At 25.2% G+C, this 26,559-nt stretch overlaps 2 protein-coding genes across 4 annotated transcripts; one reads left to right on the top strand and one right to left on the bottom strand.

The window, feature by feature from the left end:
- Nucleotides 1-75: 75 nt before the first annotated feature.
- Nucleotides 76-26,559, top strand: LOC126896679 (uncharacterized). Of its 2 annotated transcripts, none has more exons than XM_050669640.1 (8): nucleotides 76-608; nucleotides 2,440-2,686; nucleotides 18,647-18,878; nucleotides 20,762-20,881; nucleotides 21,243-21,439; nucleotides 23,472-23,579; nucleotides 24,433-24,639; nucleotides 25,919-26,559. In XM_050669640.1, exons 1-8 carry the CDS (start codon nucleotides 432-434, stop codon nucleotides 26,416-26,418), a joined length of 1,788 nt encoding a protein of 595 aa, XP_050525597.1. In that variant the 5' UTR covers nucleotides 76-431; the 3' UTR covers nucleotides 26,419-26,559. The 2 variants fall into 2 exon arrangements, with proteins under 2 accessions (XP_050525597.1, XP_050525596.1); XM_050669639.1 differs by having other exon boundaries at nucleotides 77-608; nucleotides 23,469-23,579.
- On the bottom strand, nucleotides 5,480-14,756 carry LOC126896690 (uncharacterized). Of its 2 annotated transcripts, none has more exons than XM_050669660.1 (5): nucleotides 14,433-14,748; nucleotides 9,079-9,325; nucleotides 8,494-8,869; nucleotides 7,843-8,019; nucleotides 5,480-5,881 (listed from the first exon to the last, which is right to left on the bottom strand). In XM_050669660.1, exons 1-5 carry the CDS (start codon nucleotides 14,452-14,454, stop codon nucleotides 5,765-5,767), a joined length of 939 nt encoding a protein of 312 aa, XP_050525617.1. In that variant the 5' UTR covers nucleotides 14,455-14,748; the 3' UTR covers nucleotides 5,480-5,764. The 2 variants fall into 2 exon arrangements, with proteins under 2 accessions (XP_050525617.1, XP_050525618.1); XM_050669661.1 differs by having other exon boundaries at nucleotides 5,758-5,881; nucleotides 7,824-8,019; nucleotides 14,433-14,756.

The raw sequence follows: 26,559 nt of genomic DNA, 5'->3' as shown, positions 1-26,559 counted from the left end.
GAAAAATGATTTTTATGCGTAAAAAGAAAACTATCAAACTACTAAGAAGACTTAGTAGACTAAACTTTTCACTTGCATCAAAACAAAAATCAAGCTGTTCTTGGCGCATAGTTAGACTAGTAGGAGAGATTTCTGTGGTACTATAAATATATTGTATATAATTATTCTTGTACCGAAAATATTGGCGAGTCTACCGAACGTTAACCGACCGTCTCTTATTTTGTTTGGTCATTACCGTTGCAGATGGAACGCGTTTTATTTCTAGACCATATTTTACATTAACACTCGGCTACACACCAACACCCGACACAGCGGAATTTCAGTATAATATTGTTGCGATGACATTTGTTTAATATCACGCGGTTTGTTCATTTTCGGTAACAATGTAGATAACATTTCGGTTGTGCGATTCTGTTACAAAGTGAATAACAATGCTTATGGATATTGACTATGATGACACACCTAATCGGTGTACAAAACTAGTGTATTACGCCTGGAAGATATTCACGTGTCTGTTTTTGCATGTGCTTTTAGTTACTATGGTCGCCTTGTACTGTTTGTTGGGAGCCTTTGCATTCGAACGACTAGAAAAAGCTCACGAGATTGAAGTAAGGTTAATTTAATACTACTAAACGATTGCACAAATAAATATTTTACATAGATACTCACAATTATTAGGCCCAGTTTTGCATACACCACATTAACCATTGAATTACTATGGAGTTGTCTTATAAAAAAGTATGCAGTGTCTCAGATATAATCGACAACGTTTATAACTTTCAGTACAATTATCAATTATTGAATTATTTTTCTAATTATTTAGAGTACCATGCTCTTAGACTACGATTAAACCGTATTTTATTATTTATCACAACTAAAAAATAAATAATAATAATACATTTATTTTTATTTTTTCAAACACTTCAAAATAATGTTTTTGAGCCCTTTTCTTACAAAAAATTTTGGATAAGTACTCATTGATATTTAATTTTAATATATAGAATGGGGATGTATTTAGGGTAGGTGCAGCTCTTACTGGTGTATGTATACTTTGCCCGCGTTCCTTACCCACTCTAAACATTAAAATGCTTATAACTAAACGAGTCTTTGTGCTAAAAATAAAATAATTTAATTAATTTTATTTCCATTGGTAGCTTAGTTGTTATTTTTATTGTGATTTAAATTAGAAAAGTCCTGTTTACCACCACCTAATTATATTGGAATCGGTTATTTAGAAAATGAAATGTCCAGAAATTTAAATCGCCATGATTTTATTTTGATACGAAACATATTCATTAAATATTCCCTTTTCAAAATAATCAAAAAAAGATCACGTAAGCTGTTATTAAAAAAACACGCAGATATGTTTATTTTCACACTAAATAGTGAATTAATGTACAAACAACATATTTCCGTAAAAATCCTAAAATGTCAAAAAGTTATACATGTTTTCTTTTTGAAATAACCGATTCGTTTTATATTTTGTTTTCTGAAAATTTAACATTTTTGACTTGATATTTGTTTCATAAAAACAGTCCACATATAATATATACTTTGAATATAGCATTTTAGGGGATGAGTGTTATATTTTTTGTAGTTTTTAAAATTAGTCGTTCAGCTATTTTAATATTTCTACTTAGTAAAATCAGCATATAATGAGTTATAAAAATAAAGCAAAAGTGATATAAGTAAATTTTTGAGTAAAATAAGTTTGATTTAAAAATAAGTATATCAAACGTTACAGTTTCTTTAATATCAACGATAGCAATAAAATCATGTTATGAAACAACATCATAGCGTATTTAAAATAAACATTTGTATTAGTTCTTATAAAAAAATTCATAATAGCTCAACCCTACTAATTAGTTATATTATTGTTAATATTGATATTTAAATAAAAAATAAAATAATTCATAATTTGGATGATTTTACAGCAATTAATACATAATTATTTACGCTTAAGATATTTTTATACTTCTTATGTTAACAAAATGTTTATATAAATTTAGTGGTATGTTATCTAAGTTCAAAAAGATTCACCATTGTGGAAACTATTTTTGAAACAATAATAAATTATATCGTGATTTTTTTTGTGGAGGGGGGTTGATAGGGGGCAAGAGAATATTAACTAAAAAATAACTGCTAACTGATTTTCCAATATAGTCAATATCGTTCAATATTCGATACCGATTCATATCGTAATATCCTTAGTAATACTGTATAAAAAAATTAGATTTTTTTAACATCCCAATACCATAATTTATGGGTTAAATATCTTGTACAAAATACTTTTTCTCATTTATTAATATATTAAATCTTGTTTTCGGTTTCTAAAACGTTACTCATCGCTAGTAAAATATTTTTTCAGATCGATTTCAAAAATACCAAAACGATAAAAATAAATTTATATTTTATATTTTTTTTGTTTTTGTTTTTAAGGTTAAGAAAAGTATTGCCGTAATGCGGTACAATGTAACTTCAGATTTGTGGAGATTTACAACAGGCTCGTTGGTGCTTCATCAAGAAAATTTCACAGCAAATGTTACCGATCGATTGTTAACATTTGAAAAGGATCTAATATTTGCAATTAGACGAAGTGGTTGGGATGGTGAAGAAGACACCGAAATAAGACAATGGACATTTACTGGTGCTTTGTTTTATTCAATTATAGTCATAACTACCATTGGTAAGCTTATATTAAATCTATTAATACATTTTTAAGGCTTAAAAACATTTCAATTGAAATTTATAACTTTAATAAAATTGTACACAGATACTGTTTAATACTTGAATAGTTTATTTGAAATAATAATTAAAAACAATAAAACCAGAAAAATTAATATTTTTAGAGTTTTTAGATTAATTTTGTAAACTGTTATTAAATTTGATTAATTTAAATTAAAATAAAATTTGATTACCGAGAAAGTTCATTTATTTTGTTTACATATAAGTTTATTTGATTTAAATCTTTTCAAACAACAAATAATAAGTTTTTTTTCAGTAATTAATTCCCCGGGGTTATGTATATTTATACAAAAGTTTTGTGCTATATAAAGAGGAATGTTTATCTTCTATTATAAACTTAGATGTGAGTGCGAGGCAATTATAATAACTTAAATAAAAATAATTGTTAGTTGTTCAGCACTAAAATGATGTTGGGTTGTTATACTATGTATTAATTAAAATAATATATCTTTTGGAGTATGAGTATAAGGGTTATATAAGATGATGTAATGATAGATAAATATTTAGTATGAATATAGGTGATCAATTATCAATTATCAATTTAATATCAATATGATACAATATTAATTAAAGCACTGACTGTAATCTATGACAGGTTGCATGGAGACACCTTTAATATCTATTAGACACTGTTTGCTCAGAATATTATATTCACTATCTTGATTCCTTTGAATTTGTATGCAGTTATACCCTGAAAAAATCTCTAAAAAGAAAATTATGTTCTATAATTCTATTAAAAAGGTTATGTTTTCATGAATTCTTGTTGACAAAGAAAACTATAGTTGTATTTGTATTATAATAAAATTTAAAATTTTTCTTAGGGTTTTGTAGTTTCATAGAATAAAACTGGAAAATTCATTTATTATTTATTTATTACTTTTGTTATAATTAAATGTTATTTATATATGTTCTTTATATAAAGAACAGATTTTTCCACACTTTGATAGTTCGTGTTCTTTTCGTCTTTTCATGTTCTCTTTTTTCTGTTGCAATTGTTTTCCCGTTTGTCCATTGTATGGTTTTCCACATAAAAACGGTATTTCATAGACACCTGGTGTTAGCATTGTCGGTAATTCATCATTTTGAATATTCTTGCTAGTGACTTTTCGCTATTCGGAGAGTTTACGGTACTGACAATCGGTCTGAGCGGTACATCTTTGTTATGTATTATTGGTACTCCGTAAATTTTTTAATGGTTATCTTGGTACTGTTATTAATAGTTGTTTTCGGTTTTTTTTCTGTTATTGCTTTTTTTTTCGTTGCTGGTTTGTGTCGGTTCAAATGATTTCTTTATGTAGGGCTTCTCTTCCAGTAGTTTCTTCATCCTGTGTTGTAGTCCGTAGAGTTCATAATCACTGTGGCGTTACCTTTGTCAACTCTATTAAGAGTTAATATTATTAAGAGTTAGTATTAAGAGTTAACTCTATTAAGGATGCTGCTGTCATTTCGTAATTTTTTAAATGTGGTTACATCATCTTTGTTGTAATTTGATTTAGGTAAAGTTGGCTTTTCTTAGGATTTTACAACTCTCTTGCTAAATGATTCCTTTTTCCTGGGTTTCAAGCTTGCACAATGAGTTTTCAATGATGCTTATTATGTCTTCTTTTGGTATTTGTTTTTCGGGAACAGAAAAAAATTAAAACGTTTTTCCAAAATGCTCAACTAATGATCCGTCAGTTAAGTTGACAACTACGGTTTTCTTAGTGTTGTTGGCTGTTTTTTTTTTCAAACAATATTAATAATAAATAGAAATCCTTCGTAAACAATATCAACAACAACAAATAATCATATTGATGTTATCTGTTATCAACTGATATAAATATAACAAAAAACAAAGTTAACAGTTGACAAATAGTTATAGCCTCGGACCTGTAACTATCTCTCTGAAGATGATATTTGCAATTAGTTCGAAATGTTTGTACAAAACTGAAGATCTAATTAAGAAAATAACTGGTCGGTTACAACTTTTGGACCAGTATTTCGGAAGTTATCAACATTTTTATATCTTAGTGTGAGGAGAGGTGCATCTGAAAAATGTCTAATAATAAATATTGTGCCTTACCGTTAGTATATATTTTAAAATAGTAATAACTTCCAAAAAAATAAGCCAAAAGTTGCTATTGACCAGTTATATTCCTAATAAAAGCAAAATATTTTATTTTATAAATGGGTCGTTGTACAATTTTAAGTAAGTCTCAAAAAATGGTAGGACACCAAATCTCCGTAAACTCAAATTTCCAGTTCATCCATGCAGTCTCACCTTTAAATATAATAATGTTTGATGATCTTAATTTTAATGATTATTTTAAACACATTTTTTTTGTTCATTCATTTTGTCAAAAATAAAATAAGAAAAACAGTGTTTATAAATTGGTTGGTAGCTTACAATTTGTTTTGATTAAACTAAACATTCTATTTTAGTTAATAATATGGGCTGTATTTATACAATATAACTTTTACATTTCACATACGAATAAAACTTTATATACTAATAGCTATCATTTTTTACACTGTATTTTAATTTCAAACTACATATGATATATTATTACTAAAATATTCTTCTTAAATAAATAATGCAATAAATTATTGCAAATAATTATTTGTAGTTTTACATTTAAAAAACAAAAAAAGTTAAATAAATAAATAAGAAATACATAATATTTATGTTATAAAATATCTAAATTGAATGCGATTACTGTTCAAAATTACAAGATAATTATATCATATTAAAAAATGATAGTAATAATGAAAAGAATAGTAATACACATAGTGTATATTAATTTTATAGCGTAGTTTTATATATTAGACATACGATATTAACATATCCATACAGATACGCAGTGATATTAAATAATATTCTAGAAATATTTTACATAGTAATTAAAAATATTCTACAGAATTAATTTTCATGAAGCGTCTTAATTACTTGAAATAAATTAATGTCAAAATAATATTTTCTTTCAAAAATGTACTAGAAAACAATGAATACTTTTATTTCTAACACAAGATAGAAGCCTTATTAAAACTCCCGTGGAATTATAAATGGTTTACTTCCATAATCAAATGGTCTTTGGTTGATTGAGAGTTCTTCTGAAAAACCATTGTTGTTCAAAAATCCTTGTCGATTAATAAATTCCTATAAAAATAAAGAGCTTATAAGTAGCTATTGACATTTTATTAACTGTAATTTTTACATTAGAATCTTTTTTTTTTTAATGAAGACAAAAAATTACCCACTTTTTTTTAATCAATAAAGATTCTACAAAAACTCAAGGAAAAAATGTTTGTACACATTTTATTAACATTTTCTTGAATTATTTCCATAGAAATCAAACAAATATGGTTTAAATTATACATAAATATATATTCACTAATAATTAAGTGTAATTTCTTAGTTTAAATTGTATGTTAATAGCAGAAATATCCGAGTTAACCTGCTTAGATTTTACATATTTTTATATCATTACATTATTTATAAAATTCTAAAACTTTTATTATTTACAAAATATTGGCAATTCCAACCTTCAGTGAATTAAAAATCTCCGATTTGAACCCGATCCGTAGACTATTTTAAAATACTCAGTTGATCCTTATCATCCATAATTTAAAATATCATATGAGTCCAGATTATTACAAAGGTACATTTTAGCTTTTGGAACTTTTTTTAAAATAACAAAAAAATGTAATTTATTATAATTTCTTTTATAACTTCATTTTTGCATTTAAATTATATATTTTTTCTAAAATTGGAAAAAGTATTTTTGTTTGTTTCATTTTAATCTCATATTATATAATTAAAAGTAACAGTAACCTAGTAGTAAGCAAAAATTCTAAGTTCGTTAATTTTCAAAATTCTTTGGTATCTTTTAAAAATATTAATCTGGGTAGGTTAAAAAACTACAAAAATATTTTTTTTTTCTTAAAAATTTAAAAATTATATAGTTTTTAGATTATTAATAATCTTTTTAGAATTTATTTTAAGCTTCTTGTACTTAAACTATTTTTTTTTAATTTTATTTAATTTAGTTGGGATTAAAGTGAGGAAAAATAAGAATTTAGTTGTACGCTTTTCGGCGACATATTATTTCTTTCTAGCATAAGTTATTCTGAGACCATTCGTTTAAATAACATAACTAATGCATATATATTTTAAAATTAAAAATTAAATATTTTCATTTAACACTTTTAGGTTTAAAATTAAATCAAAGCCATTAATTTAAGAAGTATATATTTTTTAGCTTATAATAATAAAATAAATTGTAACCGACACATAAAAAAACAGCTAGATTATAACATTAATATGATTTAATTAAGAAAATTACAGTCGATTCAATTTTTTAAACCAGTACTTTTAAAGGTTTTTTTTGTAGGACTTTTATATTAATGCGTGAATAATAGTGCAATTCATTAATGCTTAGAGAGAAAAATAGACAGACCCACTTTTCAATGACAGTTTTTATAGTAAAGTTTTATTAACTTTCAAAATACTAGTTCAAAAGTTATTAACGACCGTTAAAAAATGTTATGGTGGAGAATGAGAGATCAATATATTTTTTTAATTGCAGAACGTGGGATATAATTAAATTTTGAAAAGGTATAATTATTTTAAGCTTTAATTTTTTTTAAGATATTGCATGATTCATAGTTAAACCATTATTCTGTAATTTATTTATTAATTATTATAATTGTTTAAAATATAATTATTATCGTTTAGTAAGCTTATAAAATGTAAATCATATCATTATATATATTTATGTTATTTCATCAGTTAAATATGTTAAAATGATGTTTTTAGTAAAACTAGTCTATGGTGTTCGGACAAAAGGGAAATAAGTGTATAATTGAAAACTGGAAAAATGAAATTGAAACTCACATAATACACAATTTTTTGTTTTAAAATATTATTTTGTATATATTTTTACGTGTGAAAAATGGGATTTAATGTAACTTAAATATAAACTATAAGTTTCAATTTAATTTTCCCAAAAGTCGCTATTTTACACTCATCCTCTATTACACCCAAACGCCACAGAAATATAAGACTAATGCGGATTAATTTGCGTATTCCATGCACTTACATTTATTTTTATTTCTTACATTGTTGTTGGGCACCTGACCGTAAATACCTGGCCTTAAGCCAGGCCTGTTAGCTCCTGGACCTACTAACACTGATGGTACTGGTTCGCTACGATCTCCTCCTACGTCTTTGATAGCCGCATTGAAATCGTCAAAATCATTGTAACAGCAGTATTGTTTTCCTTGGTCACAACTTCCCTATAAAATCGTGCTATTGATATTTATTGCGTTTTATTATTTAATGATCAACAAGTGTAAATAAAGTGATTAAGTAATAATAAAAATTGTAATTATTGTGATTAGAAATTATTGTTCAAGTGTCTAAATCGAAAAATGCATTTTTATTGACTATTTCTAATTAAATATGAATATATATTTTACCGCAAGAGCCATTTTACAATAAAATTAATTATTTCACAATAAAAATTTAAAACTGTAATGTTTTAAGTAAACTTGTTCAAATTAGCGCAAACGATTTATAATATTATTTTAAACATAATTTATGTTTGTTGGAAAAGTTAGACAAAAAGTTTTCTGACGCATAAAACCGTATAATCGTTTAAATTATGTTTTACATTATAGAAGACAAAAGTAAAAATAAGCAGAAGTATTACAACTGACTTAAATGTATTTCGTTGAATATATTATTTTAATTGACCATTTTATACTTACAAACTTTATACCTGGTGATTTACAATTAAATGAAAACGAACATTTGCATTTTTCGAAGTTAGTCGGGTCTCCATTTCTGTGTGGCACTGGTCCTTGCCACGATGGTACAGGACCAGTGAGTATCCCAACGGTAGCTCCTTGTGGCTCACTTGCTCCAGCTATCGGTCGTCTAAGAGGTATGTTAGCTAGTTCTAAAGGTCTTTGAGGTTTTAGTGCTGGAGTTGGTTGGTAAATGGGTCCTGCTCCACTTAATGGTCGGACTGGTCGATTAGCAAATGCTTCCGATACGTGGTTGGCAGGTTGCGGTATTAAAGGTTCTCTATCAGGCAAAAAGTCTTCATTAACTTCATACCTCGGCCCTCTTAATGGCTCATCTCTGTAAAAAAAAATTTTAGTGATTTTAATAAAATAATTTTGTTAATTTTTTGTTACATGTAAACTTAATAATTTCACTTATTAATAAATAAATGAATAAAGATTGATATTAATTAAAATGTTAAAAATAATTTAATAGGTTTTTCATAATAACTTTGTGAATATAGCGTTTAATTATATTTGCATTTATAAAATCTAATACTTCCTTACCTGTAACGCTTATTTTCGAGACGTGGATTGTTTGCTGGTTGGAAAAGTAAATTTGGTCTACGACCGTTTGGATCGCGTAAAATAGGCCTGGCCACATAAGAAACGTCACCGGATGGTACTGTACCAATTCTTGAGTCTGCCCGCGATTGATCATTCGATCTACCCCACACCCATTTGTCATCGTCACTAACCGTTACGCCAATCATTAATAAAATTAAAAGTGTTAAAATTAATGGTGAATTCGTTTCTGTAACAAAATTTATTACCATTGTTTATTTTACCATTATATTTGACATTATAAAGCAACCTAAAATTGCGATATTTTTAGGTGAATCTTTTCAAACTAGTAAAGATAACGGGTAAAAATATCAATTTACACATTAATACTATGATTACAACAAAAAATTTCGTGGGTGGCAATTTGGTATAAAATTTGAACGGAGGACTAAAAAAAAAATGTAAATTTTGTGTCAAAATTTATTCTTCATTTCACTTCATAAAGTAACTTAAATCAGCAAAAAAATTGTTCTTAAATTTGATTAAAAATCTTGACTAGATTATATAAATAAAGGCTGCAACCTTTAATTAAAATGACAAATTTCATGAATTTGTAAAATGCTACTCTTAATGAACCCATTTCAAATTACATATTTAAAAAATCCTAGCTTTTCTTCATAGATTCGACTCTAAATGAAAAGTTTATTCAATTAAATTCCTTGATATTTATGATGAATTTTTGTTAAATCTACATATTATCATGTATTACTCAATGTTTTATCCGACCTACAGGAAGAGGTTACGGTACACTGCTTTTATTACTTTTATGATTACAACATTTTCTTTAATTATTTATGCATACAACCTACTTTTTCACGAAGATACCTTTTTTTAATAAATTTAATTACATAGGATTATTATTATAGGATAAGGTGGAATCATAAAATATCAATATGAATAATGTTAATGGTTAATGGTTAAAAAAAACAAAATTTCGAGAACATAAATACCATTAATATTTGATAAATAACTATGTTCAACTCTAATTGTTCCAATTTGTACGTTTTTTAAATCATGCAACGAATACGTTGCATGATTTGAGCAACGTTCAAAACTGATGTTTATTTAATAAGACATTATAAAAAAAATAAAAAGATATTCAAATTAAGCATTTCATGCATAATATTTTTTGTCGAGCAAAATTAATGATTCAATGCAAAAATGGAATATTATCTCTGATGTTCTAAAATAAGTTCTATGACATGTTTTTGCTTGTGATATAATATGAGTCTGAAGGAACTAATGGCCTCATTTTTAAAGTAGTGGCAAAAAAATCATTGTTATTTTTTTTATTTAAGTTTTTAACTATCGTAATGACACTCCAACACAGATTACGCCTGTTAATATGTATTTCTGTATTGGATTTATAGAAATGAATGTGTTCCATTTGAAACGATTTACATTTACTTGTACTTATGATCAATGTCATAAATGATATTATTTCTTGTCTTGTTATAAAGTACGGTAAAATTTTCTTTAAAATTAATTTAAAATATAGATATGTATGTCAATATGAAATTTTATGCAAATTTATATTTTTACAAAAGATACGTCAATTATAACTTTTGATGATTAATTTTGGCATATTATGGAAGACATTTACCAGTCAAACTTGCCAAAATGTCTAAGAAGTCTCAAACAAATGACGTGCTTGATGTATTGCAAAATTTCAAAGTCATAAATTAAGCAAGGCCAAATATAAATTACTTGCTTGTGATTCAGAACGTTATCGGTAATTAAATCTCTTTCAATTTACTATAGTTGCTGATGAAAAATTTATTATTACGAGCGGTAATATATTCAACAACACATTCACACAATACATATGTATGCATAATAACACATATGTATAATAAAAAGTTTATTAAGTGAATAAATGCTGCGATTTTAGGTAAAAACAGTATTATGATGTAACTGATGAAAGGATTGATTAATTGAGTCTGATTGTTAATCAAGTTTTGTTAAAAAGAAGTTGTTGGAATTTCGAAAAATACCCAGTTGTTCAATTAGTTAAGAATAACAAAATTTTTCTTAGTTTACAATTATACTCATTTAGCTATCCTATAAAAAATTAAAACTTATTTAAAAGCAGATTTGAAGATGTATTTTAAATTAAATTAGACAATATTAAATTTACTAAACACCTTATTCTATTTGTGTACACGGTGATCAATTAATCATAACACACTAATTATATTGGAAACTATTGAACATTATAAATTTTTGAAAGGAAAAAATTGTTTGATTCAAAAAACTACCTTAATAAGAAGTTAAATAATTTTATTTTTAATAATCAAAGGTTAAAAATCTAAACTTTAAATTTTTTTTAATAATACGATAGAAAAAAAATCGTGTTAACAATTTTATTCTTGCTTCTGGTATTAAGAAAACCAAATTATAGATGAAATTTTACTTTAAATTAAAATCTCTAAACAATTTTAAAGCATAATTGGTTGATTGGATAAAACAAATTGTTAAGAATAAATTTGTTTGTAATTTTAAAGACTACACTAAAAATAAATTTCATTGAATATTTTTGATACTTCAAGAAAAGACTTTAAACAAATTTTTTTACGATCTGTGAGTGTTCCAAATTAAATCTCTGGTGCTGACGTTGAACGAAAAATGTCCGTTAAGATCAGCATTTTATTTGAAAGTCGTAATAAAAGAAATCGTTGATTTTAAAGCAATTACGAAGTTAAGTAATGCAACAATCTTTATCCAAGAGGGAAATTAATTATTTATTGCTAGTAAGATATATTATGAAGAATTATTAGGTGATTGAAAGCATTTTAGAATATTTACTGTATAGATTGTGTAAAGCATCTAAGATTTAAAAAGTTTTAAAATCACTGTTAAAACTGAATAGTGTTTAAATACTTTCTTATTAATCAAATCATAGTAATCCATTATTAAAGCGCTATTGTTATGCGTAACTGAAATTTATTTCCGTTGTAAAAATATATATATATATAGAAATACATGATGCCATTGTTATAATGATAGTAACTGGATGGATTTTTCACATTATCCTTGACACCGAATTACCACAAAACGTCTGTCGTACAGTAAGTCATTGATCATTACAACTACACAATATTTGCTATGTTATAGCCATCGTTAATAATCCTACGTGTCCGTTCATTTTACTGTAGAAAAAGCGATCTAGTAAATCTTTGAATGTCTTCCCACGCATCCAAAAATCAAATTCGGTTTAAAGTGCAATCGAGGTCAAGTCACCCGCGACCTTGTCGGACAGACGAATTATAGTGTCCTCGTCAACAGTAGTTTACTTGTTGATAGTTGAATTACATAATTTATTTATGTTCGTGATTTGTTACTAGAGTAACAAATTTAACTAATTTAGTATCCTACTAAATTAGGATTATCCAAAAAAATACCGTCAGCAGCACATTGTTGTAATAATAATCAATAGTTTTCAAATGACAAAAGAGTAGTGATCATTAATTATTTGTCAACGAATTATTTATCTTATGTTGTATTAAGTCAAATTATACAACTTAAATGTAAAGCAAATAAATTTAGGGGAATCTAGAAAAACTCGAATAGTCCTAGACATGTTTACAGTTTTATTCGTTTCTCCAAAACTTTGAATTTTGAAACTTTGTCTTTCTGAAACTTCTGATATACTCGTCAATGAATCCAATATATTCGGTCACCATAAGGTTTAAACATTAAGTTGATTGTTACTTCACTCATTTTTACATAAAAATTATACTTTTTTAAATACGAGCAAAATAGGAAATTTTATAAAAAAACATTTTCTAATAAAAATTATTCTTTTTTATGCAAGTTTATGTAAAGGCTGTGAGTAAATACTACAAAATTTATGTGTAATCATATTTCTATTAACTGTGCTTTTTCTTCTTTTACAAAAATTAGTTTTAACTAATTTATCTAAACTGCTAATAATTATTACCAGTTTAAATATTTGAGAATGATTAATATTTTTAATATTTAGATAATAGAATTGAAAAATGTCATTTGCTGAAACTTAAAGGAGAGTAGAGATAGTTATAATTTCTATATTTTTATTTTTATACATATTTGCTCAATAGTTGCATAACATTTTTATTAATTAATTTTAATTTAAAAGGTTTAAGTTATTATAAAAGTATAAATAATTTACAAGTTTTTATACTATTCATATTATAAAATATTATAGTTAAAACAATCATTTGTATTAATATATATATATAATAAATATTAAAATTTAAATATTATTTTATCTGATTTTTAATTTTTAAATATTTATGAAAAATCCATCTGTAGCTGCTTTGATATATTTTTAAACATTGCACTTTTTTTTTTTTGCCGTTTCAATGAAATAAATTATATTATTAATAATATAGTAATATATACCAAATTATATAACTTTTTATAACTAAAATTAGTTATTTTATTCAAATAAAAAAATAAACCTTTATTCTTGTAATGAAATTTGTGATTAGAAATTAATTTTATATTGTAATCGTTTGAGGAATAAAAGATATATTATTTTTTTAGATAATTGAGTATTAAAAACCTTTTTTCATTGTTAGCTATATAAAAAATGTTTATTTTCTTCCCTCTGAACAATTTTGAAAAATGGAATTACGCAGTTTTGCTATGAAGACGACAATATATTATTAATATATAAATATAAAAATATCTGAGTCAAACCGTTTAAATTTAATTAATGAAATGATATATCAAGTTTTTATTTTATATAATATTCGTATTATTTTGTGTCATATCAATTGTATTATACAGCAATTCTGAGCAATGCTCACGGTAGAGAGGATTAATATTGAAAATATATGATATTTTTTGTATTAGAATAATTCCCTTATCAGTTGATCGTATTAAGTTTAAATGTTAAATGTGACAATTCAAAATGTCAAAGGTAATATAGATAAAATAAGCGATCCTCGATGTTCTAACATATCATAACTATCATTTGACTTAAAAAAATAAGTTATAAAAACATCATGATGTCTAAAATAGTAGAAAATTATGGAAATTGAAAATTAAATTGACCCATAAGATCAGGACACCCTGTAGTATTATTATAATAGATATATTATAATCATAATATTATGTAATAAAAAATACACAAATATAACATCATAAAACTGACATCTTAATAAGAGATAAACAAAATTTACCTAATTTTGATTTTTAATTTCAATAAAATTAAATTAATTAGTAAACCTTTCTCAACTGTATTGATTTAAAACTTGTAACGCATTTAAAAAACTTAAAAAAAAGGAAAGATAAATTTATACGTTACTTACTAGTCTTCATACTTATTTTCATAATTTCACTGATGTTTTTACTAATAATTGTGAACACTATATTCGAGTGGTATCCGAAAGAAAAAAGACTGAAGAAACAATATGAGTTCGAACAGTTCGACTTATACAAAATTAGTGAAGCGAGTTCAAACGCGCATATTATTGTTTTTATGGAAAAAGAGAGCGTTAAATCACTTTGAGACTTTGGTGAGAAGGGGACGACAACGATAGTGAAAATTTTATGTGGGTTTACTGAAGATTGTATTGTAGTAACACATGTATAAAATTTGTTTTTAATTGGAAGATTCAAAGGTAAACTTAAAGAGAACTACCTAATCGACCTCGAATGACGTCTAAGACGTGTGCAAGAAAAGTGTTGAGTTGCTTGATATGCACTCATGTATTTTTGGAGGTTAAACGAGGGCGCTTATTACAAGGGCATATAAAACATAATTTGTAACAGCAAAACTTTTTTTCGTTCAATTTATTATTAAACATTGGAAAATCCTACATACGGTTATGTATAATTTTCAAATGGGATTATTAATTAAGCGCTAAGGAACTATTATGCATAAATAGTCATTACTCGCAAATTATATCTAAGACATAGAAAGATTAGAGGTCGTCCATGAAAATAAAAAGTTATAATTATTATACAATTATCAGGGCTAAGAAGTGAAATAATTTTGGTTTTGAACAATTTGTCTCATTCCTAGTAAATTAGTTTTATATAAAATTTTTTTTTTTACTATTCGTTGAAAAAATTATTACAGAAACCAAAAATATTTTGATGTTACCTTTGAAACCTTAGCTGAACTTAAAATTTAAACTTTATAAAGCCAAATTTTAGGTTTGGTTAAGGTTTTAAAAGTGATTTAAAATTACTATCAGTTTTTACAACTATTAACCTTACAAATTCTTGAAAAAATTTCGATATAGTTCAACTAACTTATTAGATATTGTATACATATTTCCTGTATTTTAAAGCAATACAGAGTGATCCGTTTAATTACTTAAATCAACAATTTTGTTTTCTTTTAGTTAAATATATTTTTTTATTATTTTTTAGCATTATCAGCTAAAAAGTAGTACTTCTAGACCAGTACTTTAGAAATCATAACGATTATAAAATGTACAATAAATATAAAACGGCCTTATCTTCAAATAAATTACTTTAAAATTTCAACATTGAAGTAAACGAAATTTTATTTAAAATGATATTAATCACAGCTTAAGGAATCCGATTATTGGACGATAAATAGAAGAATCCATTATAAAGTTTGCGGAAGTTCAATAGTATTTACATACTATTAAAAAAAAATTATTTTTAAGAAACGGTTAAAGGTTTATTACATCCTTTCATTATTTTGGATATTTCTAGTTTTATTTTTAAGTATAGTTGAACTCATTTCATTGAGATAGCGTAATATAGTAACATTGATACTTTTGATGTTTTAAATAAACACAGTCCATGAAATATGAATTCTTTGAACCCTATATCCTGGAACTGCGGTTTAACTCATTAAAACAATAAATATGTTTCCATTTTCATTTATTGATACAAATCATAAAATGAAATTCCACCAATCTAATTTTATTTTTAGGGCAACTAAAAGCAATTTAGTATTTTGATTGTGTTACAAATTTTCTCGGTCTATTTATTAATTAGTTATTTTTCAAGTAAATAAAATAAATTTTGTACAATATAAATAATTTATAGTATATAGTGTAATCCGTTAATCATAACCCATTCATTACCTCTCAAAATAATTATAACATTGATAAAAATGTGTTGGAATTTTTAATTATAAATTTTTTTTTTTTATTTGTCAGTTATTAATTAATTTTTGGCAACATCCCTTCTATACTATAGGAGCGTCAATTTTAATTTTTTTTAAGGCAACATGCATAATTAACTAACTAAAAAAATTAGTGATTGACAACAACTTTTGGACCAATTCGAACGTTATTAATAATTTTATGACTTAGCGGATGAAGGGTTTAACTTTTGAAGTACTGTCCTAAAAGTTATTATCAGTTAATTATTTTTTTTAATTAGATTATTTACTATTTATATGCTGGTTAAACATGTATGTTTTTTAAATATTGTTTTTATTTTGTAAATAGATGAATGACTAAACTGATCACTCTGTAAATAATCATTAATATAACTTCCCAGAGGGATTTTATTATTTATTTTTATATCAAAGACGGTTTATATAATTATATAGGTCTAATTCTCAATAAATAAGTAATATATAAGACAAAAAAAATATGGCGTTTGACATGAATAACAAATATCAAATATAAGTAAAGAGGTATATTTATTTTTTTATTACCAAGCACGCCTTGAAATTAATTTAGGAATATGTTAGTGTATTCTAAAAGATCAAAAAAAATTGATTTTTTGAAAAATACACTAATTTAATAAATAATATCAATGTAATTATTAAATAGTATTCATAGTGGTGAATTCTATCCCGAAGGTCTAGATAGATAAGTTTTCTGCATGTCCGTTTTAATACCTTCAAGATATTTTATTTTTACATTGCTTGAATCTTTAACTGTTTTTATGTGTTACGCGTGGCCCAAGTATAACATTTACAGAAAGTTCAAATGGCGATAATCATTGCCGAACATATCAATCGGGATTAACCCAATTATGCCTGAGTGTTGGTATTTTAAACACTATTAAAACTATTCGGTATGTATTTAATTTAGAAACAATAATACAGTATTTCATTTTTTATCTATGAATTTTAAAACTCCAAAAATTGTTCTAATTTAATAAATCTTTATAAAATAAATATTTGTTTTCATAGAAATCGTTGAGATACGATTTTTCAAAATTATATTTCAAAACTGATTTCATTAAGTTATAAGTATTTGAAAACTTGAATTTTTATTATCTTATTTTATTAAACTTGTTGGCGTTTACACATTTCCAAGGAAACTGTTGTTTCTATACACGCATACATGAGTTTCCGGTTAAATACATTTAATGTAAATATGAATTATGTAATTATGTTCTATCTCTAAATATAGAAAATAGATATCATAAGAAAAACAAAAATAAAATATGAAATGGAAAATCAAGAAGATGTATGTATTATATGAAAAAAGCACTACATTTATGTAACATTTGTTTAGTATTGTTATACAAAATAATAAAAACTTCCTTGGTTCGCGAGGTCATAAGATCGGTCTATTTGTAAATGTAACTATATTAAACATAATATAGCTGCTTGGGCGACCAATAATCGACAGTTTTCCAATATGGAGTTTATTAAGAGAAGGTTTTATTTTCATTATACGCGTATGCGTATAATAAATGCAATGTGTAAACATTGCCTACATTTAAAATTTTTACATTATCTATATTTGTCTTGCACGCATAACGTTGAAAAATTTTATGGCAAGAGAATGAAATTTCAAGGTTCATTGTACCTACTGTAGGATAAGGAAGAGGCGGTAAAGTAGTCGATAAAAAAAACATTTTTAGTATATAGATTTGTAAATAAAAAATTGGAATTAATTTGGAAAAGCGTGCATTTCTTGGAGAGTATCGTTTTCTCTGTTAATGTTACCAGTGAACCATTTTTTTATTGAGTCTAATTTCGTTACGTTGCCATGATAAGTAGTTATCATGGCATACGGTTTTAATTATCCAACATACTAAAAATAATATATGGTCGATTACATAATATTTCCCGATTGAAAACAATGGTACAAATCGAATAGTATCTAATCGAAAATTTATGAATATTTTACAAAAATATGTACAGCAAATATTCACTGAAAATACATATCCCTTGAATTGTAATTCATTTAGTAAAAAAAAAGTCACAATGAGAAGGTTACCAAAAAACTATTTTAGTATACGATTCCTCGTTTAAAAAATACTATGTACTCTACTGATAGGTAATATCAATCTATATATTTTATCGTTTACAATTTTTAATGTATCACATGTAGTTATAATTCATATTTAAAAACAGAAAATAATTGATTCATGAAATTTTATAAATATCATGGATATGTAGAAGATATTCTTTAGTTTTAATTTACACAAATAATTTTATTTTTTAAATAATATCACTTACGAGTGATTAATAATTTTTATTATCATTTAAAATTATAAACCTTTAAATACATTTGTTTTTATATATAGGCGAATATATTATTAGGATAGTAACATTTAATTAAAATTTCAGGTTATGGCAATATTGCTCCCAAAACACTGAATGGTAAGATAGTAACCATATTTTATGCCATTGTCGGTATACCTTTAATGCTGTTGTGTTTATCCAATATCGGTGACATAATGGCTCACTCCTTTCGATTTCTTTACTGGAAAGTATGTTGTTACACGTGCACCAGACGTCAAAAGCGCGTGCAGTCTTTAAGAAGATCACGTAGCCAGAGGTCGACAACAAGATCTCACGGGTATGTTTTTTATTTTTCGGTTCAAAATTATTAGCTAATGTAAGTTAATTTTAATTATTTTCTTCCGGTACTGGCATTCTCCATTTTATTCCCTCTGGACTGTAGAACATAAACTACCCCAATTTGATTATTTTAGAGAATATCCCTTGTGTATTTATTTATTTTTAACAAACAATTTTTTGACATGACAAAACTTTTTACATCTTCATGAATACTTAACTAAAACAGTTCATTAAAAAGAATAACATCTAGTAGCCGCACAAGATTTATTCCAATGGACGAACTTTTCTACGTCTTTGTAATAAATGGTTAATTTTTAATTCAAATAATAATAAAAAAAATTATTTATCGTTTTTATTTTCCATTATAAAATTATAATTATACATAAAATATGTGTAGCATTAAACAAAATTTTATTTTTAAAAGAATTTGAATAGTAAGCCAGCAATACTGAACAATAATAGCAGTCGTGTAATTTAGTAGGCAAAATAAATGGTGCACGGGAATGTGGATAGGGAAAACCATTTTGTATTCTTAGAGTATATCAAACCTTTTCGTGTAAAATTCTTAAATATGTTTAATAGATTGCATAAAGTATTATAAAAATGATTTTCTTTTAATTGTTAATTATATATCTATCTCAAGTAACAGATATTCTTATACTTTGAAATAAATTTATATCGATGGCGCCGAACGATGTCACAACTAGTTTATAAGTAAATAACGAGAAAACACCAATCAAAAGCGTAACCTGTCTATCTCTGTTTTAAAAAAAATAAAATTTTATTAATTTTATAATTTAAAGAAATAATATTAATTATTAAAAAGTAGAAAGGTAACAAAATAAAGATTAAACATTTGTGACCAAAGTAAACAATTAGTTATAATTACCTAGAAGCAATATAATATAATTGCTTATAATATTAACTATTACTACTCGGATTTTATTATTATTACGCCAATTATAATTGTGGTCGATAGAATTAAAATTTATTTCTCTATTAACCGTCATACATTTTTATATAAAAAAACATTTACATATTGTTATTTTTTTTTGCCATTTAATATTAATAACGTTTTTGTTTATTTTTAACTGTATAAACGCGTTATATTTTTGTTTCATAAAAAACGTATTTTTTATTTATTCACACATTTTAACCTGCGTTTACGGTAACTGTTTTAGCACCTTTCTGTTTTAACGCGGTTATTGAAGAGATTACGGTAATGTAAAAACTGAACCATAAATGAATGGATATTTATTAGGAAAAAAGTCAACTTTTTTATTTGAAACTCATATTAGTTGCCAAAATAGCATTGTAGATAAGTAGAATAATTTTGAGAAAACATTATTGTTTAGCATGTTTAAAGCTTTTTCAATTTAAAATCAATCTTACCATTATATAGGATAATAATAATAAAAAAAATTGTCCTTTGCAATATTAGATAAATCCCATAAAGAATTTTTCTTCCAATTTCAAATTAGATTTCAGTTTTTTTCTAATTTATTCGAAGGAAGGTCATTTAAAAAAAAATATTACCCCTTATAATACTTCCATGACTAAATATTATCTATAAAATGTTTGATGGGGGGGGTTCATATTCCATGTCCCTCTTTAATACCTGTCTCTCTCATAGTTATTTTTCGAAAATATTTTAACAATCTTTGTACATTTTTAGGTAAAATTGCTTTTGACTTTTTAGCTCAAATGGCTTAAATGAGTAATGTCCTATCTCCCTCTCGATACAGATACAGATGCAGTTAACTGATTTCTGTTTCCTTGCATACTACTTTTCCATGTGTATTAGTGATATTTTATTTTTTTTCATTCGTTTACCATTTGACATCATATTAAAATCTACATTAATTAATATTTCTTATTCAGATCTCGTGCTACGTCTTTAAGAAGAACTGGACGAATATCACAAAGATCAGCCGATAGTGCAATTGGATTGTCAGATTGTTCAAAATTTACAAGATCATCTCATTCAGACACAGAATGCAGGTATTACACAGTAAAGAAACCCTATTATTACATCATAAAATTTAAAAATCTAATTAGACATATATATAGTTTTTTTATTAAATTTAAACACCAAAGTGAATAATTGAAGTCTTGAAAAAATGGTTCTTAAAAAATAATTGACTAACTGTAGTTTATTTTAGTTTTTAAACCAATCAAAGTTTACTCGTGTTCACTTGCCAAACGACAAAATAATAGCTTGATTAATACTATGCACTTATTCATTAATGAAATATTTTAATCTAATAAATAAATAACTCTTATAAGAAATTTTTGAATTTTTAGTATGTTAAGTATTAAGGAAACTGACTGGTCCGTTTTATATACGTGTGTTTTTTCTAAGGTACTTTGATAAAATGGAACGAGAAATGTATAGAGGCGTTTCACCAAGTAGACAACGACCAAATCGTTATTTGCCACCTTCCAGATATTGTGATACAGTACCATTACGAAGACATTCTCCTGCCATAAAGCCGAGATCTATAAGTCAAAATAGTGGACATAGAAGTTCATATAACTATAGTCGATATAGAACACCAAGTATGCCTTCATTAATTAATTTACTATTAAATTATTTAATTAATTGATTCAAACTTACTTTATGTCAAAAAGTTGATAATATGGGTTGAAATTTAGAATTAAGCAAGTTAATTAAACTTAAAGGTATTTTATTTTTGAAAATATAATAAATGTTTCATAATTTATGTTTAAATTATATAGTCCATTAAAAATTCTATATATGCTCTTGTAATAATATATCTGTTTCAAAATAAGATTACATTAAAATTTAGTCAATTTCATTGTAAATTTTTTAAGCAGCACAATTTTTAAAAAAAATAATAGCGTGGATAGCGTATAATCTTGATGGCTGCAAAAATCTTTTTTTATTCACTGCTTTCCAAATTGAGGTAAATTAAAACAAAAAAACTTATTTTCATGCAAAATAGCATCCATAAAAATACTCACAGAACGAGCTCTTTTGTACGGACTTGTTTGTTCTTATTATTTTTGCCCGAGATTTTCAGTACAAATTTTATAAAATAATATAATGCCAATCGTTTGATTTTTCAACAAATTAATTAATTCTGACCAAAAAAATATTAAAAATCGATTTTTAATCGTAAAATTATCGCAAATAAAAATAATTATAGATATCAATTTTCAATTTAATTTTTGTATTTTATTTACCTGGATTATTTTTATTAATATATCTTACGTTGAAATTCTATATTATAATGTATTTTAATACTTTCAATTTATTCAGAACAGCATTTGAATGAGAGTTGCCAGTTGTCGGCCTTCTGACTATGCCACTACAATAGTAATAAAGCTGAAATGTTGTTGCCAAAATTTTAAGATTTAAAAATAATTGCTTTGATATATAAAAAAGAACCGATAAAATCTTAAATTGTATTTAGCTAATTTTGAGCGGTTATCATTTTGCTAACTTATATCTTCCTTACCTTAGAGTTAGCACAAACTAAACATATGACAGATACTAGTAATCCATTACAATTTATAAATGCTTTCCTACTTGAAAAAAATTCTGGCTACTTCACTAGGTGTTATCCTCTATTTCCAGGACAACTTTTTTGTTAAATCAATTATTAAATAATTGTTAGGGGTTGTAAAATAATCTTTAATTTGTCAAGAAAACACTTACCGAATACTAACATAATGCAAAAATGGTTTAATTATAGCATTAGTTTTAAAATTAAAAATTTGCTTTCACTTTTCTCATCCCATGTTATTCTTCAAATACTGTTTAACTTATTTTTCTCATTATAATTTTGAATGAAAAATTTTTCTTATTTGAATTAAAAAATATTATTGTTTATGAAAATTATTGTTCGACTATTAGATAACGATTCTCATGTATTAAATTTTATTAGAAATTACAATATAAATTTTAATGATCAATATTTAGCGACTTTTATTATTTTTCCAATGTTACCATTTATTATAACTAAACATTTTAAACAAAGTTTTAAACTATTATAGACTATTATTATATCATTGGGTAATTTTAATTCAGTTTGAAATATTTCAGGTCATAAAAACCTAATCTATTTTTATTTTTATTAAAATGAACTAAATTCGTATTAAGATTATTTACTTCTAACGCAATCTAATGCTTCAAAGTAGTTCAATTATTTTAGTACTATTGAAAAGGGAAAAATATACAGGAATAGCACATTAACTTACAATTGCTTAGTCAAGAAAATAAAAAGATCTTTATTGCCGATGTGTAGTACTATAAAAAAGGTTATTTATAGCAGGCAATATTAAGGATTTACTGATCAGGAAGATACAAAAATACAAATATTTTATTCGGCATTCATTATACCAGAAAAATATTATTATTTTTATAAATAATTACATCAGGAATTGAGTACCTAGATTCTATCACTTTATTTATCTAGATAGTGAAAATGAGATTAAGAGTGTTTTTTAGGATTTAAGTGTACTTATATTATAAAAAATAAAAATAATCATAATTTATTCTATTAAAAAAAAGGTGGACAAATTTTAATTCTATAATATATAAATGACTTTAAATATTATTTAGTAGACCTTAATTATTCTGACGGCGATCAATTTAATGGACCAGAAATGAAATCAGTTGTACCTGCCATCTTATTTAATAAATATGCTCTAGATAGAGATGAATCTCTAAGAAGTAAGTAATGAATATTTTTATTAAGGTTACATTTTTAAGATAATGAGATAAAAAGATATTTGAATCATTTTCTTTGTTCACTTAAAACAAAGTAGTGTAGACTATGTTGAATGAATCACTGAATATATAAGATTTTATTTATACGTTACCTCGTTATATTAATATATTATAAAAATAGTTTGAACTTATAAAAAAAGAGTAAATTAAATACCATCATATTTATTCAATTAATTTTTTTTAATCATTTGTTAGTCAAATTATAATGTCGATCGAAAAAAATTCTTTTTTTTAACCGTCTTCATTGTATTTTCATGTTTATGTAGAACTTATATAATATTATAACATCAATATAATATTTTTTAATTCGGATTGATATAATTAATGAAGTTTCTGTGATGCGATATTCATAACTTGGGAAAATATTTTCTGTTTTATTTAATCTTATTAAATGAAAGTGTAGCTAAATATTATATGGTTAAAACTTAAAATATATATTTTTTAATAGAGTAACTTGTACCAAATCATTTAAAATCAATATTATAACATAATACTTTTGTGATTTTTTAACTTTTATTTGATTTGAAAAAAATCTCAATAACTTATTTACCTGTTACAAATGTAATTAATTTGTAATTTGATTTTTAAAACCTATTGTTTTCTATCTATTTTAGTGGGTAAGGCATTATTATAGATTTTAATTTTTTGACACATACTAGTTTTGGAATTAAGGTCCCCAATTTTTGAAGTTTTAAAAGAAATTTATTCAGTGAATGTTTGAATACATTTCTTTAAAACTTTAAAGATTTGACTTAATTGAAATTCAGCTATTGTAAGTTATGTATTGAAATTTCAGTTAATGCCAAACAGGGTGAAGAAATCAGAAGAAATATTCGTGGTCATTCAGCGGCTCCTAATTTAGCTAGAGAGACGCCTACGAATACACTACGAGTTAATAGAAGTAAAACACCACAGCACTTAGCAGTTGAAGTTTCGCCGATAGATGATCAGGATTATAATCAGAAACCTAAATACCGCCAACGACATCGAAACTCTAATCAGAGTAAGTTTAAACCAAAAGTTTTATTATTTAATGAAATCCAAAAAAAGAGGAAAGAGAAAATATACTAATAAGATCCCAAAAATAAACTTTCAAGAATGTTCCTTAAATCGAATAATTTCCAAATAACCATTTGACTAGTCTTTATTATTTCCCGACTATTAGTTTTAAACAGATTAAGCGGTTTAATGGTGTTAGTTTTGGGTATACGTATTTTGTTCCGGTTGATAAAGAGAGATTTGCATTTTCACAAGCTTATAAAATATGAAGAAATCCAAATGACTTAGTACGATCTTATTAAACTTATATAGACCTATGGTTATAACATTGATTAATTAAATATTGTCCTAGGTTTTAAATTGGTATTTATTTTTTAATTAATTATAAAATGCTCGAATAAAATATTAAAATATGTTATTTTAATGAATTATTATGTTATTATTAATTGACATTCCTGAATTTTCTGAGAAAGTCTTATCATTATCCAATATACTGAAGGGGTTTAAAAATTACATTAAAAAAATGTCTTTTTCAATATTTGATAATTTTCTAAAAGCCAATCATTTTCATTAAATGAATGCTAATGAATACAATGTATTTAAGATGAAAAACCATCCGAAAATCTTATCATATAAATTATTAATAATTAATGACAAAAATCATGACGGTAAAAATGGCTGATTTTGAAGTGTTTTACATAGCAAAAAAATATCTATATTATTCAAAACTATAACAAATTGTGGCTTATATAAGTTTCAAAAACTTGTTTTCAATTAGTTATCATCCTCTATAGTTTATTATGATGTAATTTTTCGTGGATGTGATACATTTTATTTCAATTTATTACAAATATGCGTTTGGGTTGGGTTTTTAGTTGCTGTCGGATATTAACAGTATTTAGAAAATTCCTTTTACAAATTTAAGTATACCATCTCCTATCCCGGAATTTAAAAAAACAGAATGCATTTACATTCATCGAAAATGTGAAATGCATATTCCAAAAAATTATTTTTTATTAAAAATTGGTTTTACAAATCTTATATTTTTTATGTTAATTCTAAAAGGTTGAGTTAAGTTAAAATCTTCAAACGCTTTGAAGTTTATATTAAGTTTGGGTGAGATTTTTTTTCATGTAATTATATTACTTATGGAGTTATTAAAGTGAGTAGTAACAATCTATAATCGAAAGTACCTGTACTTCCTCTACAGATTACTCGATTTGTATAAAATGTGAGTATTTTTAGTTTTCCTAATATGTTTGAAAATACAATTTTTATTATAGCTAAACGTTTAGAAGTTATGGCACCCAGTCCTCGGATCATGTCTCCACTTGGATTCGCTGTAAATAGGCAATATCCTCGAAAATCTAGATTTAGTGATTATTACGATGATTCAGATGCTTATGAATTTGATGATAATAATCCGGATCACACGAAGCCAGTTCCCATATGGTTATGCGTTTTGTTAGTGGTAAGCTACATTATTATGGGAGCATTTCTTTTTAAGAGCTGGGAACAATGGGAATTCCCCGATTCTGCTTATTTCTGCTTTATTACACTTACTACAATTGGATTTGGTGATTTTGTGCCTGCGCAAAGAGTAATGAATAAAGGCGAAGATACCAAATTACGAATTTGGTTCTGTTCATTATACCTTCTATTTGGTATAGCTTTATTGGCCATGAGTTTCAACCTTGTTCAGGAAGAAGTTATAAGCAACGTAAAAGCAGTAGCTCGACATTTGGGCATCATTAAAGACGAAGACGAAGAAGAATCTGACTGATATTATTTTTTATTATCACTGTGTTTAAGTGTAATATTTTACTATCATTCTAGTTTAAGTGTAAAATTGTATCAACATTTTTTAAATTAACATAACTACTACTTATATAGTATTTCAATAAAATTTATCTGCTTGTAAAAA

This window comes from Daktulosphaira vitifoliae, unplaced genomic scaffold (assembly GCF_025091365.1).
Source record: "Daktulosphaira vitifoliae isolate Bord-2020 unplaced genomic scaffold, ASM2509136v1 Scaffold_1, whole genome shotgun sequence".
NCBI classification, from domain to species: domain Eukaryota; kingdom Metazoa; phylum Arthropoda; class Insecta; order Hemiptera; family Phylloxeridae; genus Daktulosphaira; species Daktulosphaira vitifoliae.
The sequence above is the reverse complement of the archived record's forward strand: the minus strand, read 5'-3'. Positions and strand labels throughout refer to the sequence as shown.

Bases quoted from the DNA above. Each gene is read 5' to 3' on its own strand.
- LOC126896679 (XM_050669639.1), top strand. From the start codon at position 432: ATGCTTATGGATATTGACTATGATGACACACCTAATCGGTGTACAAAA. The intron at 609-2,439 runs GTAAGGTTAATT...TTTGTTTTTAAG, and splicing joins AAAAAGCTCACGAGATTGAA to GTTAAGAAAAGTATTGCCGT. The intron at 20,882-21,242 runs GTATTACACAGT...GTTTTTTCTAAG, and splicing joins CATTCAGACACAGAATGCAG to GTACTTTGATAAAATGGAAC.
- LOC126896690 (XM_050669660.1), bottom strand. From the start codon at position 14,454: ATGAAAATAAGTATGAAGACTA. The intron at 8,870-9,078 runs GTAAGGAAGTAT...TTTTTTTTACAG, and splicing joins CTCGAAAATAAGCGTTACAG to AGATGAGCCATTAAGAGGGC. The intron at 8,020-8,493 runs GTAAGTATAAAA...ACGATTTTATAG, and splicing joins AATCACCAGGTATAAAGTTT to GGAAGTTGTGACCAAGGAAA.